General features: G+C 48.1%; 1 protein-coding gene across 4 annotated transcripts in view; it reads left to right on the forward strand.

Moving 5' to 3' along the window:
- Nucleotides 1-18,119, forward strand: part of ASIC1 (acid sensing ion channel subunit 1) — a 460,355-nt gene that overhangs the window by 375,012 nt on the left and 67,224 nt on the right. For all 4 annotated transcript variants that reach the window (XM_075337256.1, XM_075337255.1, XM_075337254.1 and 1 more), the window contains one exon: nt 13,409-13,465. In XM_075337256.1, coding sequence (XP_075193371.1) covers nt 13,409-13,465 — 57 coding nt within the window. The remainder of the gene's footprint in view (nt 1-13,408; nt 13,466-18,119) is intronic.

Consider the following 18,119-nt stretch of genomic DNA (forward strand, 5'->3'; position numbering starts at 1 on the left):
CATTTACAATGCACAATTACCGTGAAGCATTCATAGCGATGCTCGTTTTGCAACAATTTTGCATTCTAAGCAGCCTGCCGGTAATGAAGCCTGTTCACTCGATTGTGGGATGAAATAATCTTTTGGTTTGCACAAAAGATCACCGTTTGCGGTAGCACGTCATCTTGTAAACAGAACCGGTGCTGCCGAGAACAATGGCCGTCTATGTGCACGGAATGACCCGATCGCTCAATGCGCATCTAAAGCGAGGTTGTCCTTGTAAACCAGCTATTAAAAGATCAATGACAGGCAACCAGTTTGCCAATATCTAGTCATTTAACGCAGCAAATTGTACAGTGTAATTGGAGCTTTAGCCCTGGACATACAAAGCCAACCTACACAAAACATCCAATTATAGTAATCACCAAGTGGAGATATGGTTCCCCTGATGAAATTCCACAATTCCATTAGAGGTCATTCACATTTTATGTACCTGTGATTTCATCAATGGTGAATAATATTTTTTTCTTTGAATCATTGCAATAATTGAAATTCCTAACATCTCTTGTGGACAAGCCCCTATATACAGTATGTGCATTTGTCACCTGAGCAAACAGATGTGTATGGGAAACAATGCACAGAATAGTAGGGTCTATTTCAGGCACAGTTACTGCATCTTAATTGCCTGGCTATTGGTGCCCAGTGCCTTATTACTTAATTGTGTTACCGGGCAGCCTTGGCAAGAATGAGAAACGCTCATGCCAGGGAATAGCATAAAATATTTATATGTCATTCCCTAGAGCTGGGCACCTGCCAAAAGGGACATTTGTATAGGGTCTAACACAATGAAGAAGCACTTGTTACACTTATGATTACATAGCACTGAGCCAACTTAACAAAAGTACTTTTCAAATGTAAAACCCGACCTCCCCCCCGACCCGCCCGCTCTATAAAGTGTATCCTAATTTTTCATCTGTTAAAGGGAACTTGTCAGGTGTTATATGCACCCAGAGCCACGAGCAGTTCTGGGTGTATATTACTAATCCCTGCCTAACTGTAGCTATATACACTAGCATAGATAAAGAGATCTTTAGAAAAAGTATTTCTAAAAATCTTATATCATATACTAATGAGCGAGGGGAGTAGTCGTAAGGGCGTTATATCCCTTGACTTGTCCGCCATCTAATCATGTTAGTATGCCCACAGGGGTGTACTAACATGCTTGTCAGTGTAGCATCACCAGCGGTGATGCGTGTGTCGCGGGCGGGGAGGAGGGTGTCAGCACTGCGCTCACCCCTCTGCTCGGGTCCGGCTGCTGCTGCTCAGTGGTGGCTCGAGCGTTGGGCCAGATCCCGGGGGTTCTCGAGCGGCGGTCCTCGCCCGTAAGTGAAAGGGGATTGGGTTTTGGGATATAGTCTATTGTCCGTGACGCCACCCACGGTTGTGGTGATTTGTTGACACCACCGCTGCTCTGTGTGGGGATCCCGGGAGTGAAGGTGTGGAGCAGTAAGTTGTTGTGTTGCCCCTCCGTGGGTAGGGGTTGGTGATCCCGGGGCCCAGTGATGAGGTGGGAGATGCAGGACCTGGTGGGCGCAGGGATGCGGGGGCAGCGCTGTGCCTTGCGGCACTGTGGTACTCACTCAGCCTGAGACGATGACACAGTTCTCGGTAAAACACACGGCTAGAAAGACGGTTCCCACGGACGGCTGCACTTGCTTTCCCCAGAAGGTGACACTGACGGTCCCTCTGTCCTGCACCTATGTTGATGATGGTTGCGATGGGTTCCCACCGGTAACCCGCTCCCCGACTTGGATATAGGCCGGGGGAGCCCTACTCTTTGCCCGCAGGTGCTGGCCCTGAGAAACTGGTGCCCTGGCGGTGGCGGTGTCTCTCCTTTAATGGTTGGACTGTTGCCTTCAATCGGGACTTGGTTGTTTGGAGACAGTCGTCCCCTTCACTGACGGATTTGGCAAATTATGGCGACTCCTAGCCTTGCCGGGATCCGAGAGGCCTCTGCCCTGGTGCTGACTGTTCCTTGTACACTGCTCCAAACCGCCGGGTCACCACCCGTCCGCGGTCCTTCCAGTGACCTCCGAGCAGTCACCCCTGCGGACAATCACCTCCGTCTGCTGACCTTGCTGTCACTTAGCCCGGGGTACACACCCGGACTCACTTCAGGCTTTTCAAACTGTCTCTTTACACCTTACTTCAGCTTCTCTCCTCAGCTCCTCTACCACTTCACTTCCTTTCACTTTCACCTCCTAAACTGAACTGCCTGGTTTCTCCCGCCTCCAGAGCTGTGAACTCCTCGGTGGGCGGAGCCAACCGCCTGGCCCACCCCCTGGTGTGAACACCAGCTCCTGGAGGAAGGCAACAAGGATTTTTGGGTTAGCTGATGTGCCTAACTGGGGTGTAGAGTGTGGTGGTGTAATGACCTGTGACCCCTGGCTTGCCCAGGGCGTCACACGTGTACCTGTGTCCGTGTTGAACGCTGAGCTGAATGTCCCGACACTTCTGGTCATGCGCACTAAACCGGTCTGAAGCCGGGACGCGTACACCCAGCTTTATACTGCGCAAGACTGGATGGGCAGCGATTACAGGTATGCTCGTCACCGCTGGTGAAGCTACTTTGAATAGCATGTTAGTATGCTCCTGTGGGCATGCTAACATGCTAAGAGGGTGGCTAGTTAGGGGAAATAACACCCCAGGGACTATTCCCTGCACTCAGCATAAGATAAAAGATCTTTAGAAATAATTTTTCTATAGATCTCTTTATCTATGCTAGTGTATAGAGGGACGGTTAGGCAGGGATTAGCAATATACACCCAGAACTGCTCATGGTTTTGAGTCCATATTGCACCTGACAGGTTCCCTTTAAATAAAGTCCATAAAATAGTCTTATGGTCAACAAATAATAACTCTGTTATTAGATGGGTCGCTAAGGATACCTACATAACGTCAAATTGATAATCTCTTATAAAAAAAAACGCTAAACCTAAAAGTCAGTGTGTAAGCTAAATGAGAAATATAGTTGTCCTCAATTTTTGCTCATTTGCTGCATGATCCTAAAACACTTAAAGGTTTCTCAAACGAACAAATAACATTGTAATGAATAGATTTAAAGACAAAAGAGTATACAGACAGGATAGCATGGGCTTGCAGTCACTGACTTTTGTGAGGTAAAACATTTGTAAAAGCAGGCAGGGAAATGTTTTATCTAACAGAAAGCAGCAGCTGCAATCCCACGCTGTTCTGTCTGTATACTCTTCTGCCTCCTCCCCTGGCCAGTAGCTGTGGTATGATCAGACCATGTCCCTGTACAGTCAGACACGGCCATTACACAGTATACTGCAGGGGCACATATATAAGATTATCTCAACACAGGAACATTTTTTTAACACACCCAATCGTGAAAATTATTATTATTCCAAGATCTATTGTTTAAAATGTATTCACACCAGGCTATTTTGACATTCTAGATGACCACCAGTCAGTAAATACTAACCAATCAGCAGTCATTTTATAGCCTGTTTGTAAAAGCAGAAAGCTGTTCATATGCACACTAAATGATCTTAAGTTGATAGTTCAGCGCACATAGGCTGCTATTATTCCGGGCAACACTAGTCCTATTTACACAGGATGACGCACTGCTAAGGGCAATGACCTTTTGTGTAGCCCAAAGGATCATTCCACTCTACAAACAAGCAATTTGCTCGTTCATCAGACGATCGTCAGACCGTTTAGACTGCAAAATAATCATACAATGAATGTTGACCATTCCAAGGAACACTCGTTTATCAAAATCTTGCAGTGTAAATGGAGATGCCAAACAATTAGTGTTTGCTGCGTTTTGGATGCAGCGTGTTTCCACTGCGTCCAAAACGCTGCATTGTTCAGTACAAGCACACTGAATGGGATTTCTAGAAATCCCATGCCCACCGTGCGTTTACAGCCCGCAGCAAAAGCTGACCTGCTGTGTGGCTTTCCGAGCCGCAGCATGTCAATTCATTGCTGCTGATTCGTAAGCGTCCTCCATAGGGAGAACACAAGTGACACACCGCAGCGCTCTGAACCCTGAGCAGCTGCGGTCTCCTGTGGAGGAGACTCGTGGTCCCGCAGGTCAGGATGACCAAACGTGTCCTGGACATGGCGGGTCCTGATCGTGGGCACTTACCCTTAAAGTGATCTTGCAGGGAACACAAGTTAATCTATTATGATCAGCTCAACATTTGCATGGTGGTTTATGAAAGTTTAGCTCCCTCCCTTAGCCAAGGAGTCTGAATTTAGCAATCATTTGTCCCACTGCAGACAAGTCACTCGAGGGAGGGTTGCTGCAGCCAGTTGTTTTATAGCAAGGTACAAGACATCAAATAGGAGGAGGCGGAACATGGGAGCTCCAGAGATGCACAGAGGGAATTGCCTTTCATATTTCTCATTCATAGGATAAAAGTAACAGAGGAGATTAGGGGGATTAAAGAGATTAAGGGAGAAAGTGTTAAGATAATTAAAAAAAGTGGGCATTTTCTGTTTAGTGTTTTTTTAAATGTAATGTTTACTCTCACTTCTTCTCTGAGTGTCCATATAGATTACTACAAAAGAAAAAATACTATGTAGAAACTCTTTAATGAAGTCACTAGGAACTGATGAAACAAAGACAAAAGAGTTGAACCACGATAATATTCCACCATTGCTAAAGTTCATAAAATACTCCACCAGTTATTCACAATTAAAGGGAATATGTCAGCAGGATTTTGAGATTTAATCTGAGAGCTGCATAAAATAGGACATAAAAGCCTGATTCCAGTGAAGTATCACTTACTGGGCTGCCTGGTGTAGTTTTTATAGAATACCAGTTTTAGCTGGTTATGGATGTAGCAGAACTAAAGGTACCGTCACACTAAGCGACGCTCCAGTGATCCCACCAGCAACCTGACCTGGCAGAGGTCGATGGAGCGTCGCTACACGGATTGCTGGTGAGCTGTCAAACAGGCAGATCTCACCAGCAACCAGTGACCAGCCCCCAGCCAGCAGCGACGCGTTAAAGCGATGCTGCGCTTGGTAACTAAGGTAAATATCGGGTAAACAACCCGATATTTACCTTGGTTACCAGCGCACACCGCTTATCGCTGGCTCCCTGCACTCCTAGCCAGAGTACACATCGGGTTAATTACCCAATGTGTACTCTGCTATGTGTGCAGGGAGCACGGAGCCGGCACTGACAGTGAGAGCGGTGGATGCTGGTAACGAAGGTAAATATCGGGTAACCAAGGAAAGGGCTTCTTGGTTACCCGATATTTACATTGGTTACCAGCGTCCACAGAAGCCGGCTCCCTGCTGCCTGCACATTCAGTTGTTGCTCTGTCGCTGTTACACAGCGGGAGAGCAACAACTAAAAAATAGTCCAGGACATTCAGCAACAACCAGCCACCTCACAGCAGGGGCCAGGTTGTTGCTGGATGTCACACACTGCAACATTACTAGCAACATCGCTGTTGCGTCACAAAAGTCGTGCCTCAGCAGCGATGTTGCTAGCGATGTTGCTTAGTGAGACATGGCCTTAAGACATCTGTGCTGTGTATAATCCCGTCCACACACCTAACTGGCAGCTTCCTGTGTACACTGTGATTTGTCAGCCTGCTGCTAATAAGTAGTGGGGGCGGAGTTACACAGATTAGCTGGTCTGCTCTGCATATGTAGTTCAGGCAGTGATAATCTTCTACTGATAACACTATTTGTATTGAAACTATAACACAGCCTAATAAATGACACATCATTGTAATCAGGTTCTCTTACCCTATAACATGCTGCTTTCAGAATAAATAGCAAAATCATGCTGACAGATTTGCTTTAATACATTACATTAAACTCAAGATGTTAGTAATGGGTTGTTCCAGAGTGTACTCTACAGTCAGTGAAGGTTCATGTCTTCTCTGTCTTTCCACGTCCCTTCTGTACCATTATAGCTATATACATTAGTTTACATTTGAAGAAGGCTAAAAACAGTGGATGAAGGGAATGAAAAATATAACTTTGGATGAAAAACAAAGACAAAATTGATGTCCTGGATGTAATAAGAAAAGGTTCTGAACTGGGCAAAGTTTCCTGTCAAGATTTTTCCAGATATTAGTAAGAAATTTAAGGAGGCCATCTAAAAAAAATTTCCATTGCAGAGATTCAGCACCTAATAAATTAACTTTTTTTTAAGTCCAAGTGGGTGTTATAAGAGTTTGTACTGACGGTGTGTACATCTTCTCCTTGTATGGGTTGCCCAATCAAAAGCAGGCAACAACACTCACAGGAAACAAAAACACTCCCCCCATGATAGCTTTGGTTTCTCAGTGAGTGAGATGTAAGAATACAGCTCTGATCTCCTGGTCTAACCTCCCGCATGATTTGAATATGCTGATAGTAGAGCGCAGATGACTCACACTTTTGAGATAAGGTTGCTGTGGTGGAAGAGGCAGCACATCTGAGTTTAGTTGTGTCAGATTACAAACCCTTATATCAGCGCTCCTCCTCTCGTGTCTGGAGATGAGCCAAACTTACAGTTAGGTGCAGAAATATTTGGATAAGTTGATCTTAATTTCATCTCTTAAAAAAACTTTTCCAGAACTGGGCAGCTTCTTTAGGTGTTTTTTTTTTTTTTTGCAAATATTAATCTGGTCTTTATTTTTAAGGGTGATTAATGGTTTAGAGTAGACCTTGTGGTGATCGCTCTGTATTTGCTCTCATGAAGTCTACTCGTTATGGTAGACTTAGACACTAAAATACCTACTTCCTAGAAGAGTGCTTTTCATTTGGGTGGATGTTGTGAAGGGGCTTCCTTTACCATGGAAAGGATTCTGCAATCATCCACTACTATTGTCTTCCGTGGACATCCAGGCCTTTTTAAGTTTCCAAGCTCACAAGTGCACTCTTTTTTTGTAGAATGTACCTGTAGCGCCCCTCGGGGCAGGTGGTTAACCTACTTGTTGCCGGGCCATTTCGGGTCGGGTCAGGTGCTGTCACGTGTGGCCTTGCCTGTTTCCGTTGCCCCGAGGTGTACAGTAATCGGTGGGGAAGCGGGGTATTTGGAGAGAGTTTGTCGTGATGCCACCTGTGGTATGCGGCCAGGGATTAGCCGCCCCTGCAGGGCTCCTTGCTTGGGCTGGTAGTAATGGAGCTCGGGTGTGATCACTCCCCACAGGCGGAGTGGGCCCCAGGAGGATGGCGAGGGTTGTAGTGGTGCAATGGGGTGCAGGTCTGGGACACAGACAGAAACTGGACAACACAAGGTGGTAGTTTCCTCTTTACCTTTACTGGTCAGGTGTTATGGTCCAGGTTTACAGTGGTCTGGTCAGCCCAGAAGCAGTGTGGGTCTCTCCTTCCCTGGCGGGTTGGAGGCCTTCCTTAATGCACTCTTGGTGAGAGCCGCTGTGGCCTGGAGCAGCACAGTGTCCCCTTCTCTCTCTCTACTTGAAGATGACTGTCCCCTGTGATGGACAGAGTGAACCAATTATGGGACCCGCTTGTATTACTGTGATCCTGGGTTCTATATTGCTGCTGTGTCTTGGAACTATGGTGGGCCAGGAATGTAGAATTTCTTGCCCTCTGGGTATTGCTACTGGGCCGTTAGCACCCAGTAACCGAGGACCCCGGTGTCCCGTCCTAGTGCTCAGTCATGGAAAGCTCACACAGAAGCTCTCAAATAGCTACCACTCTTTCTCCTTAACTACACTGTTTTGCCTGACTTCCTTCCTGTTCACTTTAACCCTTCCCCCAGGTCAGCATGTACAGAGAGGCTCCCTTCAAAACAAATTATGAGCTCCCCCTGCTGGCCTGGAGTAGGAGAAGTTGCATGTGATGTTCCTGACAAGGAGAGGTCCCCACGCTGCCTCCAAGCATAGCATTGATCCTGTAAGGAGAGCTGTGTCTCCCGTGACCACTGGAGTGCCACATACCAAACTTTTGGTTTAGCCACACCTACCCTGTTTCCCCAAAAATAAGACACTGTCTTATATTTTTTTTGCCCTGAAAAAAGCGCTAGGTCTTATTTTCAGGGGGTGTCTTATTCTCGAGGAGACATGGTTGGGGGTAAGTTTACCCCCCAAAAAGCAGACCCCCCCATCCTAGGATCGTCATACTTACCAGCCCAGGGCATCTGTATGGCTCCCAGATCCTCCTGTGATCTCCCAGCAGGTGTGCTGCATGCCTCCCCTGCGTCTGGCTGACATCAGGTCACACACACATACACACACACACACATCACTTCTCCCTGTGATCTACCTGCAGCTGTGCTCCCCTGTGTCTGGCTGACATCAGACATCAGATATCACATACACACACACACACACACACACACACATATACTCTTCTCCCTGTGCCCTCCGGTGGGCGGTCCCAGCAGCTGTGCTGCACGCCGTGCTCCGCTGCCTCCTGCCGACACTCACAGATTCGATCGCTTACATTCACACAGTCACACATCGTCACACATCTGATCGCATACACACACACACACCTGATTTCTCCCTGTGCCCTCCGGTGGGCAGTCCCAGCAGCTGTGCTGCACGCCGTGCTCTTCTGCCTCCTGCCGACACTCACAGATCCGATTGCTTACGTTCACACACACACACACACACACACACTCGCACACACTCACAACATCCGGACATACCACATGATTCTGGCCATGTGATCCTCGGCAGGTCCTGGAAGGTCACTGCACGCACAGTATCGCCGCCGAGAAGCAAGCGATATCGCTGGATGTTGTGAGTGTGTGGATGCGATCTGTAGTGTGTGTGTGTTTGTGTGTGTGATCTGTAGTGTGTGTGTGTGTGTGGTTCCGCTGCAGGACCTTGATGCGCTCACCTGCTCCCGGTCGGCGTCTGGTGAGTATGATCAGGGGTCTTCTTTCTTCTGTCTTCTCTTTTCTGGGGGTGTCCGCTGCATATAATGAAGTGTCCTGCAGTGTCTTTAACTCTTTCACCGCTGCATGACACTTCATTATTGACCGTGGCTAGGTCTTATTTTCAGGGGATGTCTTATATTAAAGCTTCCCTGAAAACTGCTGGGAGGTCTTATTTTCGGGGGAGGTCCTATTTTCGGGGAAACACGGTAATATTTCTGCTATCTCTCTGATGGATTTCTTTTTTTTATTCAGCCTAATGATGGTCTGTTTTTCTCCCATTGAATGCTAATTTCATTACACGTGAGTTCACAGCAACAGTTTTCAAATGCAAATGCCACACCTGAAATCAGCTCCAGACCTTCTACCTGCTTAATTATGGATTAACAAGAGAATAGCCTATACAGCCCATTAAAGAGCCTTTCAGATAATTGTCCAATTACTTTTGGTCCTTTAAAAAAGTGGCAGCTACATATTAAAGAGCTGTAAATTATAAACCCCTACTCCAGTTAGGTCATGAATATTCTCAAATTAAAGCTGATGGTCTGCACTTTAAAGGCCCAGTCACACTAAACAACTTACCAGCGATCCCAACAACGATACAACCTGATAGGGATCGCTGGTAAGTTGCTAGGAGGTCGCTGGTGAGATTATGTGGGGCCCCGAGGCTCGGTGTCGGTGCAGCGGTGCATTACCTTCAGGGACTCCACTCGGCTGGATCTTGTCACAGGTAGGAAATCTTCTATTTTGATTGTCGTGACGCCACTCTCAGAATTGCGGTCAATGGGGACCGCCACTGCAGGTTAGGGGTGCCTGGGGCTGATGGTAGGTGCAGTCAGTTGTAATAGCCTCCTGAGAGTGAGGCATGCCCCAGGGTCCCGTGTAGGTGTGTGGAACTACAAGTCGCAGAATGACTCACACGCACAAGCAGGATGTCTTTCAGGGATTTTACTCACTGATGGTGGCAGGGTGAGTAACCCGGGCGTAGCTGGGATGAACCAGGCTGGAACCAGGTGTCCTTCAGGCTGACTTATGAGGGTGGCTACCAACTCGCCTTCCTTAGCCCGTTGTGTTTTGGGGTAACCCCTGCTTGAAGCCCTGCTGGGGTCGCCCAGGGAAGTTGCTGGTGCCTCTCTCCCCTTCTTTTTGGCCCGTTTGCTTGTAGCCTGGACCAGGTCACTCCGGCTGCTTGCCTCCTGTGAGCTATGGGCCCCTCACTTTGGCTACGTGGCTGCGGACTCTGTGGTGTTGTCTTGGGGGTGTAAAGTGCCCCCTCATGCAGGTTTGGCAAAGGAAAGGTGAATCTATCCCTGCACTGGGACCTGCTACCCGTTTGGGCCTGGTATCTCCCTGACAGTCTCCTTACTTTCCACTCCGTTGCTCTCTCTTTAGCCGTGTGTGGATTTCGGGCAGCACTACCAGGTGACCGTTCTCCCCCGTCGGTAGTCACTGCGCGTACGTTGTCAGCCTTGTGTAGAGCTACAGGGTCTGCTTCTGCCCTCCCTGAACTTCACCACTCAACTGTCCTCGGCTCACTCTTCCCTCCTCTCCTGTTCTTGCCTACGTCACCTAGCAACCAGGCTCTCTACCACACCCCTCGAGTGGAGATGGAGGCTTCGCCCCCTCCTGGGATCCCCAGGGGTCCTCTCAAAGGTAAATGTGTGAGACCTGATCACTATGCGCCTGTGTAGTCACACCTCGGTCAGCCTTCTGGATTACCTGTTTTGTACTGTCCCCAGCATGGGTGCAGTACTCAGTGGTGCCTGACCAGGTCAGGGGCGCCACAATTACTTACCCGATGTATACTCCAGCTACGTGTGCAGAGAGCAGGGAGCCGGCACTGACAGAGTGAGAGCGGCGGACGCTGGTAACGAAGGTAAATATCGGGTAACCAAGGGAAGGGCTTCTTGGTTACCCGATGTTTACCGTGGTTACCAGCGTCCGCAGAAGCTGGCTCCCTGCTCACTGCACATTCAGTTGTTGCTCTGTCGCTGTCACACACAGCGATCTGTGCTTCACAGCAGGAGAGCAACAACTAAAAAATGGTCCAGGACATTCAGCAACAACCAACGACCTCACAACATGGGCCAGGTTGTTGCTGGATGTCACACACAGCAACATCGCTAGCAAGTTGTGCCTCAGCAGCGATGTTGCTAGCGATGTTGCTTAGTGTGACGGTACCTTAAGCCTACATTGATTGTATGACTGTGTTTTGTTTTGGTAAACAGCTAAAATGCCAAAATGTCTGTCACTGTCCAAATATTTTCTGAACCTAATTGTAAATCTGTTGTTGGGCAACTTGTAACTGCTCTGCAGCGAGAGCACAACAAGCTTCTCCTGTGAGAGATGTAAAGACACACAGTTCTGCTATTAATGTGGAGGAATTACAAGATGCTGTGAGCGCAACAGATATAAGTGTGATTCATATCTGGACAGGTAATTTTAGGATAGCTGATAGCAGGGTTTGTAATGTGACACAGCTAAACTAAAGCTGGTGTCACACATAACGACGACGACAACGACGTCGCTGCAACGTCACCATATTCGGTGACGTTGCAGCGACCTCAACAGCGACGTCGCTGTGTGTGACACATAACAACGATCAGACCCCTGCTGCAAAATCGTTGCTCGCTCCTGAATGCTCGAAGTCATTTTTTGATCGCTGCTATCCCGCTGCGCCATGCTGATAAGCTGATAATCCTTGTGTTTGACACCGCAGCAGCGACGCTACGCTACGTCTGAAACCACACAACGACCGTCGACGTCGCTATGATCGCTGCTCCGTCGCTGCTTTTTCTAACATGTTTGACAGCTTACTAACGATCAACTATGGTCGCTGCTACGTCACAGAATATGGTGACGTTGCAGCGACGTCGTTGTTGTCGTCGTTATGTGTGACACTAGCTTAAGCTTCACTTTCTAATTATTCAGGAGGTTAGACCAGGAGATCAGAGCTGAGCTGTATCCTTACATCTCACACACTGATAAAACCTAAGCTATTGTGATATGTGAGTGAGTGTTGTTTTTTCTTTTTTCTTGCTGTGTTACTGCCTGCTTATGATTGAGCAACTTCTTATACATGTCAAATAATTTGATTCCTAATATCGCTGTAAAATTTGTTCAGTTCAATGTGAAAAATTTGGTGAAAGTGCCTCTTTAACACTAGAACTACTGAGGTAGTCATTTTGACTACTTTGCACCATGTATTTCTATATAGGTGTCATGGGTCCAGTAGTTCTAGTGTTAAGGGACAAAGTTTTAATGGTTGTGATACAGAGTTTTAAAATTATATTTTATTTGCAAAGAGCCACCAAAGGTGGAATTGACAGAGAAGGATAGGATTGTCCCACATATAATAGGCTGTGACTGTCAGTGACATAGACATTGAATGGAGAGGCAGGACATGTGCTTGACTACTTGTCCATTCAAACTTAAAAATAAAGGTACCGTCACACTTAGTGATGCTCCAGCGATCCCACCAGCGATCTGACCTGGCAGGGATTGCTGGAGCGTCGCTACATGGTCGCTGGTGAGCTGTCAAACAGGCAGATCTCCACAGCAATCAGAGATCAGCCACCATGACCCGTGTAATGACGCTGTGCTTGGTAACCATAGTACACATCGGGTTACTAAGCAAAGCACTTTGCTTATAGTAACCCGATGTGTACCTTGGCTACGTGTGCAGGGAGCAGGGAGCCGGCTTCTAGACGCTGCGGACGCTGGTAACCAAGGTAAATATCGGGTAACCAAGCAAAACCTTTGCTTGGGTACCCGATGTGTACCTTGGTTACCAGCGTCCGCAGAAGGCAGCTCCCTGCACATTCAGATCGTTGCTCTTTCGCTGTCAAACACAGCGATGTGTGCTTCACAGCGGGAGAGCAACGACCAAAAAATGGTCCAGGACATTCAGCAACGACCGGCAACCTCACAGCAGGGGCCAGGTCATTGCTGGATGTCACACACAGCGACATCGCTAGCAAGATCACTGTTACGTCACAAAAACCGTGACTCAGCAGCGATGTCGCTAGCAATGTCACTTAGTGAGACGTGGCCTTTAGTCAGCGATCAGCAATACGCTCTCACATCTTGAAGCTGTCAGTTTCGTCTGAAGGAAGTGATGATGTCACACAAGCCCCGGGAAAGAAACTGCCGACATTGCTGGAATGGGACTATGGCAGCCACACTTTAGGTGGATAAAGGGATTATTATTTTACACAGGGGAAATATAGTGATTGAGAAGGTTTGTCTCAATAGTGGACAACCCCTTTAATAATTAGTAGGATTAAAACTTCAGTGAAGGCAGGTTCTGTGATACGTTCAACGCTATCTTCTCGATTGCTAATAAGAACTGCTGTATACTGCCCATATTTAACAGAAAACATTACAGTCATTGCTCAACATTTCCTGGTAATGGTGAAGAATTAAAGTACCAATAAAGCATATTTTATCAGTAACATTTTATACCCTGATATTGTTGCCATAAACCCTATGATAATATGTCCATTAATACAATAAAAGTGACTGCCTGCCTTTTGTGTTAATCAGGAGATGCTGCTTATTGTACTCCAGAGCTGTACAAAGAATGTGCCGATCCCGCATTGGGTAAGTCTTATTTCCATTCATTATTCTGTAAAATGTAATTGCTAATCATTAGTAAACAGTTAATCCCATTTCACTTAGAGAAGCAGTTTAACAAAAATATTAGAGACAAAAGCAAAAAACCCCTCATCTATTTGCAAAATTATGTTGCACAAATCTGCTACAGTGTACAGCACAATGCAGTAAATGGAGTTTTACAAAATAATATTTACAGGTGGTAAAAAAGTCTCCGTACATCAAAGAGAAGGTTGGTAATTTGTTACCGAATTTTGCTACAGATGTTATGTAACACATGCAGAATTTTCTACAGGTTTTGTAGAAAATATCTATACCAGTCTGTGAATCCTTAAATAAGCTCTCCCAACAAAAATGTTAACTCCTAAACATTTCTAAATATGTGTGTAATGTAGTGTAGATGTGGCGCCCCTTACCTGGTCAGGCACCACTGAGTACTGCACCCATGCTGGGGGCAGTACAAAACAGGTAATGAAAGAGGCTGACTAGGGTGTGGACACACAAACACGAAGTAACCAGGTCACACACTCAGCTTAGAGGGCAGACCCAGGGAGGGCGCGTAGCCCTCGCATCCCAGCTAGTGGTGGATGTGGGACTGGAGACAGGGAGTTGTGTAGAGGCAGCTGAAGGAGCAGGAGGTTGGAGCCACGTCTGGAGGGCACAGCAGAGGAGCAGGGCCCTGCCAGACACTGCACCTGTCAGTGGCTGCTGGCGGGGAGAAAGGCTACCCTGTGGTGCCGCCTGAAAACCACCTAAGGCAGAAGCAAGAGGTGGCTGAGTAAGGGGACCGCTGGTAGTCCAAGTCCGCATGGGGAAACAGGTCCCCAGAGCAGCGGCCCATTCAGTTGGCCTGCCAAACCTGCTGGTAAGGGCACTTTATGCGCCTCACCAACCACACAGAGTCCGCAGCTACAGCAGCAACGAGGGGGCCCATAAGGAGGACAGAGCCTGGAGCCGTCTTACCTTGGTCCACGCTGCCCGCAAACAGGCCAGAAAGGGGAGAACGGCAGAAGCGACTTCCCTGGGTGATCCCCGCAATACTACAAGTAGGAGTCACCTCAAAACAAGAAGGGCTAGGAAGGCGAGTCAGCAGTCACCCCTACATCAGCTGAAGGGATACCTGGTTCCTCCTTTTTCATCATAGCATTGCCCGGGTTAACTCACCTCTGCCACCTGAAAGTGAGTAAAAACCCTGAAAGACTTTGCTGCTTGTGTGTGAGTTCTTCTGCGACCTGTGGTACTACACACTTACACTGGGCCCTGGGGCCCGCCTCACTCTCGGGAGGCCACAACAACTGACTGCGTCTACCATCAGCCCCAGGTGTCCTCTAGACTGCAGTGGCGGTCGCCCTGACCGCAATACCGAGAGTGGCGTCACGATTCCCTTTTGAAGTTAACCTGACCTACCTGTGGCCAGAAGACTACTAACACGTGAAGTCCCTGAAGAGACCTGAAGGTAATGCGGGGCTACACATAGATGCATGAAAATACTCAGCAATCGTGATCTTCCCCAGTTTCCAGCGCCATTCCAGTCCTCTTCTGATTTATGTAACTTCAATCCTGACTCTCCAGATCAATGTCATGCAGTGACTACCGGCATTCTGTCAGGTACACAGGAACCCCCGGCGAGCACCGCAACACACAAGCAACACATTACAATGGTGGGCTGTTGCGCTAGAGAAAGGGGAGCCAGGTCACCTCCTAATCTCACTGGAGACTGATGCCTCCACTCCCTAATGTCTCCATATGGATTCTTTCACCCCGTCGCCGATCACATGCCTATCCCTGTCTTTCCCTGGACTCAGCCCTGTATAATGTGCAGGGCAGCAGGAACGCTCGTCCTGCTCTAGCTTACGCCTAGGAAACACAGCGAGAAAATCGGTGCGAGTGGAATGCAATAAAAAAAAAATCGCATTCCACTCGGACCAATATTACTCTATGGGGCAGCACCCATGAGCGATTATTTTCTCAGCCCTAATCGGACCGAGAAAATAGTCGCAGCATGCTGCGAGTGAAATGTGATCCTGTTCCACTCACACCTATACAAGTCTATGGAGCGAGAGAAATATCGCATTGCTCTCGCGTTACACCAGTGTAACACGAGAGCAGTGTAATTCTCGCATAAGCCGGCAATGGAGGAGATAGGGAGATAAATCCCTCCCTCTCCTCCGCAGCGCCGGCCCTCCCCTCTGCAGCTGTAGTCTAATCACATGATCGGACCACAGTAGCATGCCCCTTGGCTCTCGCTGCGAGTGTGAGCCGAGTGTCATGCGAGGACTCGCACATAACCCCGTGTGGCCTCAGCCTTAAAAACACAGAGAGGATAAGACAGACGGGTAAAATAAACAGCAATCATACAAAGCACTCAAAACAACAAGAGGTATCAATGAGGAACAGACTAGAGGGGAAAAACCAAAGAGGACTAAAGCCTGCTTTACACGTTGCAATTTCGCATACGATATCGTATGCGATTTGCAAAGCCCCCATCATATGTGTTGCACGTTCAATTTGTTGAACGTGCCACACAAACGATTAACCCCCGTCACATGTACTACTACTTACCCATCCATACGACCTCGATGTGTGCGGCGACCGTCCACTTCCTGGAGTGGGAGGGACGTTCGGCGTCACATCGACGTCACACGGCAGCCGGCCAATATAAGCAGAGGGGCGGAGATGAGCGGGACGTAAACATCCCGCCCACCTCTTTCCTTACACATTGCCGGCTGGAGCCGCGGGAGGCAGGTAAGATCTGTTCAATGTTCCCGGGGTGTCACACACTGCGATGTGTGCTGCCTCGGGAACATTGAACAACCCGACATGCAATTCGTCAGGATTCAACGATGTGTATGTGATGAACGTTTTAACGTTCAATCGCAATCGCACGTACCTGTCACACACTACAATGTACCTTACGATGCCGGATGTGCGTCACTTACGACGTGACCCCGCCGACACATCGTAAAATATATTGTAGCGTGTAAAGCGGGCTTTAGGATAGGAAGAGAAAACAACACAACTTTCACAGAGCACATGTTCTCTGAATGGCTTCCTGGTTCTCAACTCACAGGTTCCCTCTAGAGGCAAAGAAAGCAGAAACTATTACCAGCAGTTTACCTGGACTAGGAGGGAAGTCTTTATAGCAGAGCTAATTAGCAATAGAGAACAGCTGACTATTGTTTACACTAAGAGTTTCAGGAGACCAGAGGATCTACTTAACCATAGCAGCTCTGGATAAAGAAGAATCTGCACAGACAACAGTATTAACTTGAGCAAATGTGTGTGAATCCCTGTACTATGTTGTCCTGACACCAGAAATAGGAGAGACCACTCTTCATCGTGGTACCCTCATGACAATCAAGCAGGGGTTTACGTATCAACCGGAAGCCACTTTTACAATTTAAGACTATGGAGCCTTGTCCTGGACCTCCATAGACTTACATTGTACAATTTACATATAAACCATTGTGTGACCTGGAGAGACAGAACCAAAGTTATGTAAATTAGAAGAGGAACGGGGTAATGCTGTAAACTGGGGAAATAGCGATTGGTAAGTATTTTAATGCACTTGACACGCCCACCAGGCCGTTAGGGCACTCGGAATCGGGCCGGTTCTGGTGGGAGGTCACGGTGACAGGGTCCGAATCCGTGACCCTGGCAGTGTAGTTTTCTAATATGGGGACCTGATATTTACAGGAGGGTGAGTCGTGACGCCACCTGTGGTATTCGGCAACGTATAGCCGATGCTGCTGGATGGTACTGCTGGGGTAGATGGTGGCACAGCAATGATGGTACAGCTCACTACAGGTGGAGCTGGGCCCCAGGGCAGAATGTGCAGTCTTAAGCAGATGAGGCGTTTTGAATAGCACGGGGCTGGCGGCTCAGACAATGAATACAGGACACAGTGGGATGCAGTCATTACCTCTTTACTCGCAGTTGTCAGTTCCAGATTATCATGGCTGGCCGGACAAATGCTGCCCTTGGAGTGCTAAGTCCTGCGGTGACGGGATCCAGCCAATCCCCAGGTAATTTGGAGGCATATAACCGGTGTCCCTTTTTGTATCCCTTTCCTGGTCATCTTACTGCGCTGGCTTCGCCCTACTGCCCTACGCCTCACACACAGTGCCCTAAGCCAGTGTACGTGGGCCTTGCTTGGGAGGCTCTTCTGCCCTATCCCCTAGCCCTCTGTGGTCACCTTTTCAGCGGATTTGTGTGTGGCTGCGGCTTCGGCACATGAAGATACCTCTGTCACCGGTTTTCTAGCTGAGCCTGGTTGTTTTCCACTAGTCTAGGGGCCAGTCCCCTTTGCGGCCTAGTCCCTCCACACTAGTGCGTCGGATGTGGATGCAAGCCCACGGGTGGATCTCCCACTGTCCGTGACTCTAGGACCCTTCTTCCTCTGTTTCTGATCTTCCATCTTGTCCTAGGACGAGCTCCACCGACTCCAGCCCTCAGGACCTCTCTCCTCCGTGTCATACTTAGTTCTCCTTCTCCCTTGTTCTCCTAATCTCTTCTGTCTCTTTTTCTGTTCTGTTCTACCTAGTTCCACCCACTACCTAATCCCCACCTCCAGACTGGCTCTGTGACTGTGCTCTCCTTAAGGAGCAATCTTGCCTTAACCCTAGCCTGACGTGGTGTCTAT

This window comes from Anomaloglossus baeobatrachus, chromosome 2, assembly GCF_048569485.1.
Source record: "Anomaloglossus baeobatrachus isolate aAnoBae1 chromosome 2, aAnoBae1.hap1, whole genome shotgun sequence".
Taxonomy (NCBI): Eukaryota; Metazoa; Chordata; class Amphibia; order Anura; family Aromobatidae; genus Anomaloglossus; species Anomaloglossus baeobatrachus.